Below are 16728 nucleotides of genomic sequence, written 5' to 3'. Positions count from 1 at the left end.
AAGCAGTAAGTCCAATAGATTGACAGAGTGTTAGTAAGAGAGCCAAGTAGATATTAAAGAGTAGGAGAGACGGAATAGATCCTTCGGGATACCAAAACTATTTTGAATGGAAGAAGAGGTAGTATTATTAAAAGAGACAACAGCAGTGCGATTTGCGAAGTAAGAGGTAAACCATTGAAGAACTTGTTTGGAGATGCCTGTCGCTGCTAGCTTTCGTAGCAGGAGTTGATGATCGACTGTATCGAACGCGGCTGATAAATCTAGAGAGATGAGAATAACTGATTTATGCTGGTCCAGGAAATATTGTATTGATGTGGTTGACCCTATAAGTGCATGTTCTGTAGAATGGTTTTTCCGGAAACCAGTTTGGTTAGGATGAAGAGCTTGAGTTTTATCAAAGTAATCTGAAATTTGATTAAATATGATTTTTTCCGTTACTTTAGCAAGAAATGGAAGGGTTGAGATTGGTCTGTAATTAGAACAGTCTTGATTACTTTTTGTTATTTTTTTTATCGTGGGGTATTTTATAGAATGTTTCCAAGCAGTGGGCATAGTTGTGGTATTCAAACTGTTGTGGATTAATTTGAGGATAAAAGGGCCAAAGATCAAAAAATGTTGTTTCAAGATGAATGGAGGAATTATATCACTGTTTGATCCTTTAGGGTTTAAGGATTGCATGATGCGAAGTATATCATTCAGAGAGGGGAGGGAAACGTGAGAACACGTAGAGCATAAGTAATTCAAAGTACTATCCTCCAGACAATTGGAGTCTCAAGATTAACATTGGGATCTGGATAGTCCCTGCTGCTGTCCCTAAACACCCCCCTTTTCTCCTTACCCACCCTTAAATAAAACCAACACACTTTATTATGGTATATAGCCGCAGCTCTTTATTTAATCACAATAACCAATAAATTAACTTGCATAAATTAACATCATTAACATATTGAACATCAATTGCCAATCAACATCAGCAAGCTCCTCCCGAGCTACCCCGTGTAAACATTACCATTTGCCCCCGACCCTGCCACAAACAGCAAGTGTCTGAAGGGTGGCATGACCTCATGCCCCTTTAACCCGGGTCACCTGACCCCAAGGCACGGCTCCCAGCCGGCCCACCGCTCATCGCCGGATGAGCCCCAGCACCCAGTAGCTCGGGAGACCCGCCTTCCCAAGTCACTAGGGCCACCAACCAAGGGTGGGCGGGTGGGACAAAAAACGCCCTGGAGGACCTGCAACAAACCGAGTCCTCCAAGGCTCGTTTTATCAACTCCCCGAACCGCCCCTCTTCCCTAATCTAACCAATCCAAAACTCTCCTTTTGGTGCGGGCCCCTCCCCTATTCTTTTTCTAATTCTCTCTTCCTAACAGTTCTCCCCCCCCCCCTCAACTTGCCTTACGAGCAACACGAGGGCCTCCCAGCCCCGTGTTACTATACGCCCGTTGAGACAAGCTCACGGGCTCCTCTTTATTTCTAATATCCTTCCTAATAGTGTGGATTTTTTCCTGAAAGAAATTTGCTAAGTTTTGAGCAGAGGGAGTTGAAGCGTTAGTGGGAGTTTGTTTAGGCTTGAATTGTTAGTTTTTTAAGAATGGAAAATAGGGTCGCCAGAATTTTTTGCTTTGAAGATACAATGCTTATAATATATTTTTTTTTGTACTGTGTTTATGGATTGTTTGTAATGTTTTGAATGTTCCCTAAATTTGTTTAGATTAAGTGGCATTGGATTAGCTCACCATTTTCGTTCGAGAGAGCGTAGTTGGTGTTTAATGAGAAATAAAGAGGAGTTAAACCATGGATTTTTTGTATTTTCGATGAGATAGTACTGATAGGGGTTCTGATAGAAGCTGGGTTATCTAATAGGGTTTGGCAGGCGTCCCAAGACTTCAATAGGTCATCTAAATCCTCAGAGTCAAAAGTTGGAGAAAGAGAAGAGTTAATTTATCTTTTAAGTTATTATAGTCTCTAGAATGAACAGTTATTGGGGGGACTAAGGTGGAAGAAGGTTGAGCGAATACATGAGGGAAACCATTGGATCAAAAGATGAAAAAGGGAACTCAGGGAGAACAAGGCCATAGAGGAGAGACTAGGGAGCCCATTTTCAAAAAAGGAAAATGTCCAGAAAGTGGCGTAAAAGGGCAGATGGATGATTTTCTCGCCAAACCCTTCCAATTTGCTATTTTCGAAACCCACTTTGTAGATGGATTTCTTTGCTGTTCATCTGCAGTGCATCTAAATCTGAAGGGAGGGGGGGGGGTTAGATGCATTGTTTGTGCGAGACTAGGGTGGGCTTATGATTTGGATATTTTTCTGCAATAATCAAACATTTAAGGCTCCTTTTACAAAGGTGCACGCTAGCCGCTCCCGCGTCCTCCTGAGTAGGTGGTAGTTTTTTGGATAGCGTGCGCTATAAACGCTAGCGCACCTTTGTATTAGGAGCCCTTAGAATACATCTGGGGCACAATTTGGATGTTTCGGGCTAGACCTCTTTTAATAATAATAATAATAATAATAATTTATTTCTCATATACCGCCAAAGCCATAGAAGTTCGAGGCGGTTTACAGTGAAGAAGAGCTGGACAATCAGCGAATGGGTACAATCAGAGAAAAGGTACAATCAGCAAGTAAAATCAGTAAGTGGAACAATCAGCAGAATAGATACAATTAATAGAGGTAAGAAGGCGGGCTGGAGCAATGTAAGGGTCAGGAGAAGGTGAGCGGGAAGGGAGGAGAAAGGAGGTCTAGGGGGGAAGGGTAGGGTAGGAGTCTTGGGTTACAAATCGGTTAAATAGATTAGTTTTTAATAATTTTCTGCAGTTTAGGTAGGATGAAGAGCGCGAGAAAATATTACACAGCCAGTCATTTAGATGACCTGCTTGGAAGGCAAGAGTTTTGTTCAGGTGTCTTTTGTAATGGCAGGCTTTTAGAGTTGGATGGTTGAAGAGATGAGCTTTGCGAGCGGGTCTGGATGGACGATACATGGTAAAGTGGGGCACCATGTATAAGGGGGGCTGAACCATGGATGGATTTGAAACAGAGGCAGGCAAACTTGAACAGCTCTCTCGCCTCCAGTGCTAAAAAGATGCCCAAAATGTAATAATAATAACAGTTTATATACCGCAGGACCGTGAAGTTCTATGCGGTTTACAATGGTTAAAAGATGTTACAAATGAATTAGAATTAACAAGGTTAGAAGCTAGTTATCAACATCGCTAGAGATCAGTTATTGTGGAGTAGGATTAAGCAGGAGTAAGCATGACCCGCCCCCTCACCCACACTCCCTGCTAGGTTGTTCTTTTTTTTTCCCCCACTGAATATCTTTTGAGTGAGACCTGCTTTTGCAATGATTGCATTTATAATTTTTCCATTTGTCCTCTGTAACAAGAAATTGGGCACATTGAACTTCCCTACAATAATACCAATCTTCCCTGCATATTCTGAGGTGCTTTGGTTAACTAGACTGGAAGGCCTATCTGGTTTTATAAAATGTTAGCACAAATCCTGTGGAAATTGTGCTTAGATTGAAAGTGCGTGAGAGCCAGGTATAAATGTTGGGTTTCTGCCAGGTACTGTGACCTGGACTGGCCACTGCGAAAACAAGATACTTGGTTAGATGGACCATTGGTCTGACCCAGTTTGGCTATTCTTATGTTCTTATGTGAGCTGAGCATAGGACAATCAAGCCATTGTGACATCACTGATGAGGTTGGCTCTTAGGCATTGGTGGAATGAGGCATTATGACGTCACAATCTCAGCTTTGGAATGTTGCTACTCTTTGGGTTTCTGCCAGGTAGTTGTATCCTGGATTGGCCATTGTAGATGAACCATTGGGTCTGACCCAGTATGGCTATTCTTAGGTTCTTATGTTCCATTTGTTTTTTTTTCTCTAGGTCCGAGTGATTGTCAGTTGACTGCAAGCCAAGCATTTCTAGAGACCGTGCGAGTTCTGTTGTCTGACCCAGGCTCTCTATCCCAGTTATCCAGTGTGTACATCCCCCAATGCACTGCTTCAGGAGAATGGAGAAAGGTACAGTGCAGTGGTCCCACCGAGCAAGCCTTTGAGTGGTACCAACGGTGGGTCATGCAGAGCGACGGCAGAAACCCGACTTTTGTCGATATGCTGAATGAAGTGCTGCAGTATGAAAAGACATCTTCACAGGATTTTGCTACTTTTGTTAAACATCTGTATGATATTGGCCATCAGGATATCTTCCCTGTGTTCTCTAAGTACTCTACGTTTAATTCTGTCCCTTCGGAGGTGTTGGAAGGTGATGTCGCGTCTGAGTCAAATAACATTTTATTGAACCCCTACACATTTTGGAAGCTTTTGAACGGCACTGTCACTACTTATCCTGGGCCCTACACAGATTTTAGCGTGCCCTTGGGTCACTTTGACCTGCGTAACTGTTGGTGTGTTGATGAGAATGGGCAGGAGCTGCCTGGAACCAACGCTGGAATTAACAAGATTCCATCATGTAAGTAGCTTCACGTTTAACCCACGAGGAGTGACTGAATTAAACTCATAGATAAGTCTGCTGGAAGTCTGTTGGTTTCACCTCCACTTCTCTCAAGTTTTCTCAAGTAGGAGTTTTTCCTTCCTATTTCCCCAGTTTTTCAGAGCTAATTTGTGCTATTTGGGGGAGGGAGCACGACAGAAGAACTTGGGGCCGTGTCGCACGAGGCATATTTACAGCTTGCAATGCTCCTATAGGTATCTATCTGCCCACCCCACTCAGACGCTGAAAGTGATTAAGAGACTCAAATTATGAGTAGCATCAGAGTGATGTCGCTGGAGGAGATTTCACATATTTCGATGTATCTTTAAGAATGTTGTAAGGTTTTCTTTTGATTTTGAACACAGTTTGATTTGGCAATAAAATTGTTTTGAAAAATGCTTTCAAAACTTTTTAAAAAGTTGGGTTTTTAGGGATCAAGTGATGTCCCCCCAGTATAGGGCTATTGAGCTATAAACTCAATACCATCACTACAAGTTTGGCTTATGGTCCTTTTAACTTTTGGGCTATGGTAGTAAGTTCCAACTGGCAGGTCATTCCTTTCTTGTTTTTCCTGTTAGTTCTTTTCTTAACTTTTACATTTTTTTATTTTATAGATTATAAAATTGCTATCAAGTTGGATTTTCTATTTTGGTCTGTTAACATATTTTAAAAACTGTTGCAAGCCTAAGGATGCTGAGACTTAGGGGGGGGGGGGGGAATTCATCAGTTGGCACAGTGGCGTACCTAGCATATGTGACACCCGGGGCCCATCATTTTTTGACACCCCCCCATCTATATGAAAAATATGATTATTAGTAACAATCCACATATCACACAACAAGAGTATACCTAGGAAAAGGCAGCATCTTATACACTGCAGTGAGCACTGGAACACCAACACATACATTGTAAAACTAAACAAGCCAGATCCTGAACAGTCAATTGATCCTGTAGTCAATGCCAACTGAAAACTATGTTCTTTTCATATACACAGAACAGAGATACACCCTCGCCCAAATGGAATAATCACAAACTAAAAATAGAAATATGTAGACAAAAGTTAAACTGAACCGCCAAGAAACCAGACTCTACATACAGTGCAACACCACAAAAACAGTAACACATGCCCTCTAATACTATGCAAAATATAAAGACAGTAGATGTAAATTTGAAAAAACTGATACATAACAATCACCACTTTACAAATTAACAAATAAAAATAAAACAAATATTGAGAAATAAGAAAATACCATTTTATTGGACTAATCCATTTTTCAATAAGTTTTCAGAGGCCAAATTTTTCTTCAGAACAGTACAGTATACTGCTGTTATGGTATCCTGTCCTGACCTGAGGAAAGGGGTTTAGTCCAAAAAATTGCCTTATTTCCATTTCCTATTTATAAACTTTTATCAATACAGTTACAATACTACTTGATTCTAAGTAAAGCAACAAAAAGAAAATCTTTCCACCTTTTGTCATTTCTGGTTTAATCATCTTCTCTTTGCTCTCTTCTTTCTATACAGCGCTTGTCCTCTCTCCCTTCCATGCAACATCTGCCCTCTCTTTGCCCCTTCCACCCAGCTTCTGCCCTCTTTCTCTACCCCTTCCATCTACTGTTGTGACCAGTCAGACCCGGGCTCTGCCAAGATCCCAGTTAAGCCAGGAAAAAAGTAAGAATAAAAACACGGAAAGACAATTCCAGGATCTCCCAGGGTGATATTTTGGGAGATAATGCCATTGACCACCAGAGGGAGCTGGATTCATCTGAGGAGGAAGTAGGTGAGCTTGATTTGAGTCACCACCGGGGGAGCTCAAGAGGCCCCTGGACTTCTGCTGACTCCCTCAGATCAGGCCACACCCCTAGGGTATGTAAGCCAGCAGTGGCATTCAAGCCAGCAGGCCGGTTAGGGAGGAAGTTCAGGCCTTGCCTCCCTAAAGATCTGCCTGGGCCAAACAGGAGCAACAACCCTATGCCTATGGAGCTGACAGAGGCTGGATAAGATGAAGACTTGCCACTCTTTAATGGAGAGCCTATGGAATGTCAAGAAGCTTGTGTAGGTTGTGAAGCTAATTACCCTGAGCCTATGCAGGTGGACGTGGCCTCAAGCTACAAACAGTGAGTTTGGATTTTTGGGAACTGTTTGTTTGCTGTGTTTTTTTTTTATGTTGGTTTTGGGAAAGCTAGGAGTGTGTGGGGAGAGGTTTTGTTTTCACTCTGGGTGGGATTTTGAAAGCCAGTTTTGTGGCTGTATTTTGACAAAACCTATACACTCTCCTTTCCTGGCAGTCATAAATGTTGCCAGAGGCTTTCCTCATTTTTTTCTTAAGGACTGAGAATTGGGGGAAACTATTATCTTGAACTGCAGTTTTGATTTACTGAATTTCCTGCTTTGGGAGCAGGCAGTGCTAGCTCTGTGGAGAGCTGTGGTCTCAAGAAGCAATTGGGACCTTATTTAGGAGTGAAAGAAAGTTTTGAACTTTATTTTTTTGAACTATTTTGTTTTTCTTGCCATTTTGACAATATTTCTTTAATGCTGTGTGAAATCCTGACCAATGTTGTGAAAGTTTAATGGAATACTTACCTGCATGAAGGATTGAGTAAAAGAACTATTTCTTTCAACTACTACCATTGTTGGAACTTTATTTTTCTTGGCTTTAACTCTGAGTACTGCTGAGAACCCAGTCCTGCAGGGTGACTCCATGCCGGGTCACACGCTGGTGTACTGTTTATGTTAACCACTGGGATTGCTATAGAGCCCAGCCCTGGGCTATAGTGGTGGTGACACTGTCCACCGTCTCTCTCTTCCATATGGTATCTCTTCCATATGGTATCTTCCCTCTTTCTATGTTCCTTCAATAAACTGTATTTCTGTGTCCCTTCTCTCCTTTGTGCATGATTCATTTCAGCTTCACCCCTCTCCATTTTTCTGTCTCCACCCTCTCCCCTATGCTTTGGCATCTCTCTCTTTCTCTTCTCCTTTCCATTCTTTCTTCCTTCCCACTCCACACCATGGTGTGGTATCTCTATCTCCTTCCCTTCCCTCCCCCATGCCATGGCATCTCTTCCTCCCCCTCCATGATTTGGTATCTCCTTTCCTTTTTTCCTTTCCCTCCCATGGACTTGGCATCTCTGGTTCCTCTCCCTTGTCTTCCTTCTCACTCCTTCCCTCTCTCTCCCCAATTGGGTGTTGCAGCAGCAGCATTTCTCTCCCCCCCCCTTCCCTGTGCAGCAGCAGCATTTCTCTCCCCCCTTCCCTGTGCAGCAGCAGCATTTCTCCCCCCTTACCTGTGCAGCATTTCTACCCTCTTTCCCTGTGAAGCAGCAGCATTTCTCCCCCCTTGCCTGTGCAGCAATTCTTCCCCCCCTTGCTTGTGCAGAAGCAGCATGTCTCCCCACCCTTGCTTGTGCAGCATTTCAACCCCCCTTGCCTGTGCAACATTTCAATGCCCCCCCCTTACCTGTGCAGTAACAACAGTTCTCTTCCCTGCCCAGCATTTCTGGCTGGTTCCCCTGCTCAAAGTCGCGGGCGTCTACACCTCACGCAATCCGCAGCTGTGTCGAAAGCCTTCTCTCTGACTTCATAACATCAGAGGGAACACTTCCGATGCAGCCGTGGATCGCGGCTTTGAGCAGGGGAGCTGGCCAGAAGTTGAACAACCGCCAGAGGGAGCACCCGCGGACACCCCTATTTACTGCTGTTGGTTAAGGAAAGCAGCAGCAGCAAAATAGGGAGGGTGGCCAGCTGTGCACCCCCTTGGGGCGTGCACCCGGGATGGACTGCCCCCCCCACGGTACACCATTGAATTGACGCTAAGCTCATTAGTGCGTGCTAAATATTAAAGACATCCATTATATTTCTATGGGCATCTTAGGGCTTCTTTTACTAAGGTGCACTAGCGTTTTTAGCGCACGCTAAATGAAAAATACTAATGCAAGCTCTTTGAGGCGTTAGCGTTTAGCGTGCGCGCTAAAACCACTAGCTCACCTTAGTAAAAGGAGCCCTTAGTGTTTAGCGTGCGCTAATGCTTAAGTACCTGAATAAATTCATGTAAACTATTCTGAGCTCCCCCGGGAGAATGATATAGAAATGGAATAAATAAACAAATTGCTTAGCGCTCTTTGAGTTCCCCCCTAGTCTCCAGAATGACTATAGAGCAGAGGTATGCAAATTTGGTCCTTGAGGGTTGCAAAGAAGTCAGGTTTTCAGACTTTCCCTAATAATAATAATAACTTTATTTTTATATACCGCAATACCACAAACAGTTCAGAGCAGTTTACAGAGGAAGAGACTGTATACAGACAGCGAAATTACAAAAAACTTTGAAATAACATTAGCATGTTAAGATTAATCAAATTGATCTGGAGGTATTTTAAAGATACATCAAGGCAGAAATGGGGTCAGAGAAATTTATCAAAGAGAGAGGATTTAATTGACTTCCTGAAAGTTTGATCGGAAAGTGCGTTTGAAACAAAATTGGTCAAACATTTATTCCATTTGCTTGCTTGGAATGGTAACGTTCTGTCAAGGAATCTCTTGTAGATAAAACCCTTCAAGGATGGAAAAATGAACAAGTAAGTTACATTTGCATATAAAGGGGGTATTACGCGTGCAGATCTTTAATGCATATTCATTAGAGGCATATTGTAAACCTTACCTGTGTTTAGGTCTTGAGGCCCCTGCCCTTTTGAGCATATCTAATAAGCTAATCCTATTATTTCAGGGTTGAACTGTGACTTTAGAAAATATTTACCACCTCTGAGAAACTCTCTGGTTCCACTGCACCTGCTAATTTGAAGCCTTCCAGTAGGACCCTTTATTTTAACCAAGTATGCTCATTTTTCTTGGCTCTGCAGGCCCTGGTACTTGTGAACGTGTTAAACGTCAGGCTCTACAGTTTATTGATGAGACAGCAGAAATCATAGAGGCTTCCAACAGTTCCCACTTCCCTTTTGGACAGAGTTTTTTAATTGCAAAAGGCATAAGACTGACGGACAATGAGCTCTTTCATTTTGATAAGTTCTTCAAATCAGGACTCTCTTTCTCGGAAAGGTTTTTGAGTGGCGATAACTATGCGGTTCAGCTGGCTGCGCAATCAAGTATGTAAACTTCTTTTCCAGATTTTTAATCTTAGATTATTTTTGCATTTTTAAAACATTTTTATCAGAGCTGTTTTGGGCCAAAACCCAAGGTGTAGCAATATTTCATGCTACCAATAAAGGGCAAGCAGTAGCTTCCCCCATGTCTTTCTTAATAACAGATTATAAACTTTTCCTCCAGGAACTTGTCCAAACCTTTCTTAAAACCTGCTGGCGTATGCAAGTTATCATTGGAGCTTAATGAAGAAATTTGTAATCGAATTCCATCATGGGGTGTAGAAATACCAACTACATATGTTTAATAATGAATTAATTGATGATGTCATTAAATATTAAACTGTACCATGCAGTGATCACTGGATGCCAGATGATCATCACCCACTGTCACATCATAGAAACATGATGGCAGATAAAGGCCAAATGGCCCATCTAGTCATAAACACTTTCCCCGTTTGTAAGCACTAAGTCCAGTATGACCCCCAACCTGCGTGGGTTTCGTTACCAACTGCTGGAACAGTTCTCCTTGTAGAGAATCCAGGAACTCCCTACTCCTATAAGACCTCGCAATAGGGATACCCCAATCAACATCCGTCATGTTAAAATCACTTATTAGCAAGACTTCCCCTTTTACACTTATATTCTGGAATAGTTTGCCTTTCAATTAAGATGGCTCAAAATGTTGAAAACTTATTTGTTTGATCAAGTTGATTAATTGTATTGTTTTTATAATGTTTTTAATCTTTGTAATTCCCTGAGATGAAGGCCAATTATTTTTGTAAACCGCAGAGAATCCCAGTTGAAATTTGCGGTTTATAAGAACCAGAATAGAATAGAACTGATGCTTCTGTGTTGGAAGGTGGCACATCTCAAACCTCTCCTGGGGGAGCCTCCAGCCAGTTGAGTTTTCAGGTATCCATAGTACATATGCACGAGATAAAATTTACATGGAGAAAAGCTTGGGGAGCATTGCCTTAATCTGAATCTTTTATTTTTTCAAGTTTCAAGTTTATTATAGTTTTGATTAAAACGCAATATCAAGTATTTTCAATGCGTATAACAATAATAAAAATTTGGGGGAACAAATAAAATCATTTGAGACAATAAACATACAAACCTATCCATAGTTAATTAAAGATACAAAAGGAATATCAGGAAAAACTACATTTGTTTTAAAAGAAAAAAAAAATGAAAATAAAAAAAACATTTAGGAGAGGAACAACATCAGGAAGGGTATTAAAATTTTTTTTAATGAAATTTGGTTTGGAAAAAATGTTTTAAAAAAAGGCTTAATCTAGAAGTAAATAGGAAAATCAAAAAAGATTATCTGATCTAAGATTCATATGCATCTTTATAAAGATAACTTTTTAGTTTTGCTTTTAAATTTTTCTAAGGAGGTTTCAGCTGTGGAAGTAGCTGCTACTGTGGTAATCACTCCGACGCCCATAGGGGTTTAATGGGCTCAAAGCATTTGCCCCAAGACAGCCGCTACTGTGGCTTTGTAAAAGGGGAGGGTGGATATATTTGGTTTTGACTTTTAATATTTGCAACAGGTTCAGAGGTCAGGTTTCTCTTTTGCTTGAAATCAGACATATATGATTCACCAGACAAATGAGAAAAACAGTTTATTGTGTTGTCTTACTTTTTTTTTCTTTTTCTACTTGCGGTCAGATGCTATAAGGTTTGCCCTAAAGGACTAACAGATCTTTTTTTAAAAATATTTTATTAAATTACAACAGTGTAATACATTTGCCTAAAAATGTCAAGTTCTTACAGAAAATACATCATTTCATATAAATAGTATATAGAAATATAACTATATCCCCCCTACTAACAATAAGTGATAATACTAAACAACTTTATTACTATAATAAAAATATTTCATATCCATTTTTCCAGTATCCTTCCCTCCCCTACCCCTCTCCCGCCCCGGATGTATAATGAAAAAACTCAGAAGGCAAAATATTCTCATTTACTGTGAATCAACAAATAAAGCCAATGGACTCCATATTTTTTTTAAAATAAAACACTAAATCCTAAACACTCCACATTCATTCTTTCATATTGATACGTAGTACATACAGTTGTCCACCAAAATGTATAATTTAATCTGTCATGGCTTTTCCAATTCTTTGTGATCAATTGAACCGCAATTCCAGTCAAAATCAAGAGAAGACGGCTTTTAAATTGATCAAGGAGAGGTTTAACTTGTAACATAGTGCCGCAAATTATTACTTCATATGTTAATGGACTATCTGATTCTAAAACTATATTAATTTGTCCCCCGATTGACTTCCAGAACTTAAATATCAGCGGACAAAAAAATAACAGATGATGTTTATTTTTAGCATTGCATTTCTATTGGAGAAATCGCATGGCTTCAAGAAGTTCTTTTGGAGAAGCAACACTCCTGGGATTTCAGCCTTACATTCCTCAATGTGATGGACTGGGAAACTGGGAGTCAGTGCAGTGCTATGGAAGCACTGGTGAGTACAGTACTGTATATGTATGTATACATTCATTATTGCAGGTAAAATGAGGATCAAGTTAGATATAATATGTAAAACACTGTAAATACAATAGCACAGTTTAATGGATCATGTAAGCTTAATACTGAAGGCTTAGTATCCAAAACTATTAAAGCGGGGTAGGAGAAGCTGCTACCAGCTTACGTTGCACTGCACAGTGCTTATTTAAGAACATAAGTGTTGCGCCCAGTATTCTGTTTCCAACAGTGGCCAACCAAGGTCCCAAGTACCTGGCAGAAACTCAAAGAGATGCAACATTCCAGAGCTGAGATTGTGATGTCATAATGCTTCATTCCACCAATCCCTAAGAGCCAAAATCACCAGTGACGTCACAATGGCTTGAGTATCCTATACTTGGCTCACATAAGAACATAAGACCACAAGAGTTGCTGTACTGGGACAGACCAAAGGTCCATCAAACCCAGTATCCTGTTTCCAACAGTGGCCAATCCAGGTCACAAGTACCTTGGATTAACAGCAAATGTTGACTTCACAAAATATCACTTTTAAATTTCTGCTTTGGTAGCCTAATGAAGCCCAAATGATGAAGTTACAACTGTCTATTTTGGTCACAACGTCAGAAGAGAAAGATCATTGGAGGAGGACATCATGTTTGGGAAGATCGAAGGAACCAGGAAAAGAAGGTGACCTGCAATCAGATGGCTGGACACGTTGAAAACAACCATGGGAATGACAATGGAGGACCTTTTCTTTTTAGATCTGTAATTCAAGTTGCTAAAACTCGAACATGAGTCGATGGCACTTAACAAAGCAGCCTAATGCTGAATATTTATCAATTGGGATTTATTAACCGCCTTTATGAAGAGATATATCCAAGGCTGCCTCAGCACTCCTCAGTTAGTGTTGGGGTGATTTGGGGACCATATCTGAGTGGAGCCAGGCAGTGGCATAGTGAGGGTAGGGGGTGCCTGGGATAGAGGCATACCTCCATGTCCCCTCTCCTGTTGCCAAAACTGGGTCTCCTGGACATTCCTCTCCCCCCCGACACCAAGTGTCCCAATCCTTCCAGTCACCCTTCCCCCTCCCACAAAATCCTGGTGGTCTAGTGGGCTGGGAGGGGTTTGGATCAGAAAGCCCCCCCTGCTCAAGAACCCTCCACCTATGACACCGCCACCCCCTGTACCTTTCATCGAAAATCAGGCAGGGATGCCCACTCCCTCCTGCCTTGAAGGGCTGCCTCGCCATAATGGTGCCCTTCCCCCTCCCGATGCATCCTGGATGCACTGGAAGGGGCCTACAGTCCCGATTGTCTCAGGCGCCTAAGGAAAGGCTAAAGCAACTAGGGCTATTAAGCTTGGAGAAGAGATGGCTCAAGAGTGATACGATAAAGGTCTATAAAATATTAAGTGCAGTTGAAAGGGTAGATATGAATCGCTTAGTTACTCTTTCCAAAAATACTAGGACTAGGGGACTTGCGATGAAGGTGCTAAGTAGTAGATTTAAAACAAACCAGAGAAAATATTTCTTCACACAATGTATAATTAAGCTCTGTTGCCAGAGAATGTGATAAAATCAGTTAGCTTAGCAGGGTTTAAAAAAGGTTTGGATGATTTCCTAAAAGAGAAATCCATAGGGAAATCCACTGCTTATTCCTAGGATAAGCAGCATAATATCTGTTTTACTACTTGGGATCTAGTTAGGTCCTTGGACCTGGGTTGACCACTCTTGGAAACAGGATGCTGGGCTTGATAGACCTTTGGTCTGTTCCAGTGTGGCAAATTCTTATGTTACCTTCACAGAACATCATTTTTAAATTTCTGCTCTGGTGGCAGCCTAAAATCTTATCTGGAAATTTGTTGTCTGGTTAAATGTAAACTGCTAATCTTGGAGGAAATCGGAAACCTGCCGGGGATTTCGGTTTGTTTTTTAACTGGATAACAGCGATGGTTGGCACAGCGCATTTAACCATCACCCATTCAGTCTGGCCAAAAACTCACTGCACTAAACTTAATTGGATAACATCCCGTTAGCTTTGACCAAAGACTTTCAATGCTACATAAGGTTTTTGACAATCTGGTTCAAGACAAGGCTGTAAGCTCCGATGAGCAGGAATTGTCTCTTGTACATTTGCTATAGAAATAATTAATAGTAGTAGTAGTAGTGTTACCCGCACTGCGTATGTCTAGTAGCGTTATAAAAATGATTAGTCTAATCTAATCTAATCTAAACCTTAAGTTTATATACCGCATCATCTCCATGAGTATGGAGCTCGACACGGTTTACAAGAACTTAAAATAGTAGATAGAGAAGACGAAAAAGGATTACATGAACTTATGTGAAGAAGGGGGGGAGAAAAAAAAGGGGGGGAAGGATAGAGTTACAATTTGCTGAAAAGTCAGGTTTTAGTAGCAAGGATCTCTATTTATCTTTAACTGACATCCTACAACTGAATATCAACCAATTATTTTTTTTTAACTTAGTATGTGGAGTTGAAATTTAGAATTTTAAGCCCCAAGTTTAAAACTTTGCAGGACTAAGCGCTTCTGTCTTGTTCATAAAGGTCACTGCTGGTGTGTGGATGAGAGAGGGCTGTTTGTCACTGATTCCCTGGTCACACGTTCATCACATCTTCCACAGTGTAAGATAACTTTCACTATCCATTTTTAATGAAGTTTTGTCTTCTATTTCTTTTTTTTATTTCTTTATTCATTTTAAAGCCATAAGTAACTGCAAAATAAAATACAATCATATAATTCCATAAAAGCACTTAAATACAATTACAATTATAATTTATGACAAAAAGATTATCAACCCCCCCCCCCCCCATAATTATATCTAAGAAATACACTCAAATTGAGAATTGAAAAATACATTCCAACCTGCTCTCCCACCCACCCTGGACGTGTATGACCAAAGGGCATAATCAGCAATCACTCTTTGCATAATTTTGTCAATGGCTCCCAAATCTTTAGAAACTTCTTATAATATCCCTGATGTATGGCCATATTACGTTCCATATTAAAAACGTGACAGAGAGACTCCCACCAAAAGGAATAGTTCAGTCTATCCCAGTTTTTCCAAGCTGTATGGCAACCCCTGCCATAATAAATAGAAGTTTATTATTATGTCATGATATTTGGCTTTTAGCTCTCATCAAAGTGCCAAATAGCACAGTGTTATATGTTAGTGCCACTGGATTTTCCATTACTTTGTTTACCTGATCCCAAATAGATCTCCAAAATTGAAGTATCAAGGGACAATAAAATAATAAATGATCTAATGTCCCAGGTTCGAGATGAGAGTGGTTCCTAGTACCTGGCCAAAACCCAAGGAATAGCAACATTCCAGCATCTCAAAAATAGCAAGATTCCAGAACCACAATGAGAGCAACATTCCAGAGCTGAGATTGTGATGTCATAATGCCTCATTCCACAGTGCCTCAGAGCCAACCTCATCAGTGATGTTACAATGGCTTGATTGTCCTATACTTGGCACATGTAAGAGCATAAGAATAGCCTTACTGGGTCAGACCAATGGTCCATCTAGCCCAGTAGCCCGTTCTCACGATGACCAATCCAGGTCCCTAGTACCTGGCCAAAACCCAAGGAGTAGCAACATTCTGGCATCTCAAAGAATAGCAAGATTCTGGAACCCTAATGAGAGCAACATTCCAGAGCTGAGACTGTGATGTCATAATGCCTCATTCCACAGTGCCTCAGAGCCAACCTCATCAGTGATGTTACAATGGCTTGATTGTCCTATACTTGGCACATGTAAGAGCTTAAAAACAGCCATACTGGGTCAGACCAATGGTCTATCAAGCCCAGTAGCCCGTCCTCACGGAGGCCAATCCAGGTCCCTAATACCTGGCCAAAATCCAAAGAGTAGCAACATTCTGGAATCTCAAAGAGTAACAAGATTCCAGAATCTCAAAAAGTAACAAGATTCTAGAATCTCAGAGTGGCAACATTCCATGCTACCGATCCAGGGCAAGCAGCGGCTTCTCTCATGTCTTTCTCAATAACAGACTATGGACTTGTCCTCCAGGAACTTGTCCAAACCTTTCTTAAAACCAGCTACGCTCTCCGCTCTTACCACAACCTCTGGCAATGCGTTCCAGGGCTTAACTATTCTTTGAGTGAAAAAATATTTCCTCCTATTGGTTTTGAAAGTATTTCCCTTGCCAATGGCCCACAGAGCTGAATGTTTTGTTGTGAAATGTCGCAGGCTATCAGATCTGCCATCTTTCAGCAAATTTGTTTTTCTGCTACTTTTATTTTTGTGACACATCCATCCTTTTTATCAGCTAAGCAAAGACCAGGCAGGGCTGAACTGACACATCCCTTGCCATCTCACTAATGCTCCATTTTTATTTTTTTTTTGTTGACCCGACTGCATTTTACGAAATCGCTGAACCGCAATGGAATGGTAACAATGTTCTCTCTCACAGGCCAGACGTCATGTCAACAGTCTCAAGCCAAGGCATCGGTGTCTGGCTGGAAACGGAGCGGAACAGAACTCGGGGGTGTCCCAGGTGACTTGTTTACTGCCTCCTGCATTGAGGTAAATGAGTTCAATCTCTTTCAAATTTGCACATCACAATCTTCACGCTTAAAATGACAAATAATAATTAAAGACACAAATAA

The 16728-nt window shown here is 41.1% G+C and overlaps 1 protein-coding gene across 2 annotated transcripts in view; it reads left to right on the top strand.

The window, feature by feature from the left end:
• Positions 1–16728, top strand: part of TG (thyroglobulin) — a 230637-nt gene that overhangs the window by 52105 nt on the left and 161804 nt on the right. Inside the window, exons 10-14 of one of the 2 annotated variants that reach the window (XM_033933388.1) lie at positions 3892–4476; positions 9354–9596; positions 11942–12079; positions 14643–14720; positions 16533–16645. In XM_033933388.1, coding sequence (XP_033789279.1) covers positions 3892–4476; positions 9354–9596; positions 11942–12079; positions 14643–14720; positions 16533–16645 — 1157 coding nt within the window. The remainder of the gene's footprint in view (positions 1–3891; positions 4477–9353; positions 9597–11941; positions 12080–14642; positions 14721–16532; positions 16646–16728) is intronic. The other variant, XM_033933389.1, reaches the window with a different exon arrangement.

The sequence above is a fragment of the Geotrypetes seraphini genome, chromosome 2, assembly GCF_902459505.1.
Source record: "Geotrypetes seraphini chromosome 2, aGeoSer1.1, whole genome shotgun sequence".
Lineage (NCBI taxonomy): Eukaryota > Metazoa > Chordata > Amphibia > Gymnophiona > Dermophiidae > Geotrypetes > Geotrypetes seraphini.
The sequence above is the reverse complement of the archived record's forward strand: the minus strand, read 5'-3'. Positions and strand labels throughout refer to the sequence as shown.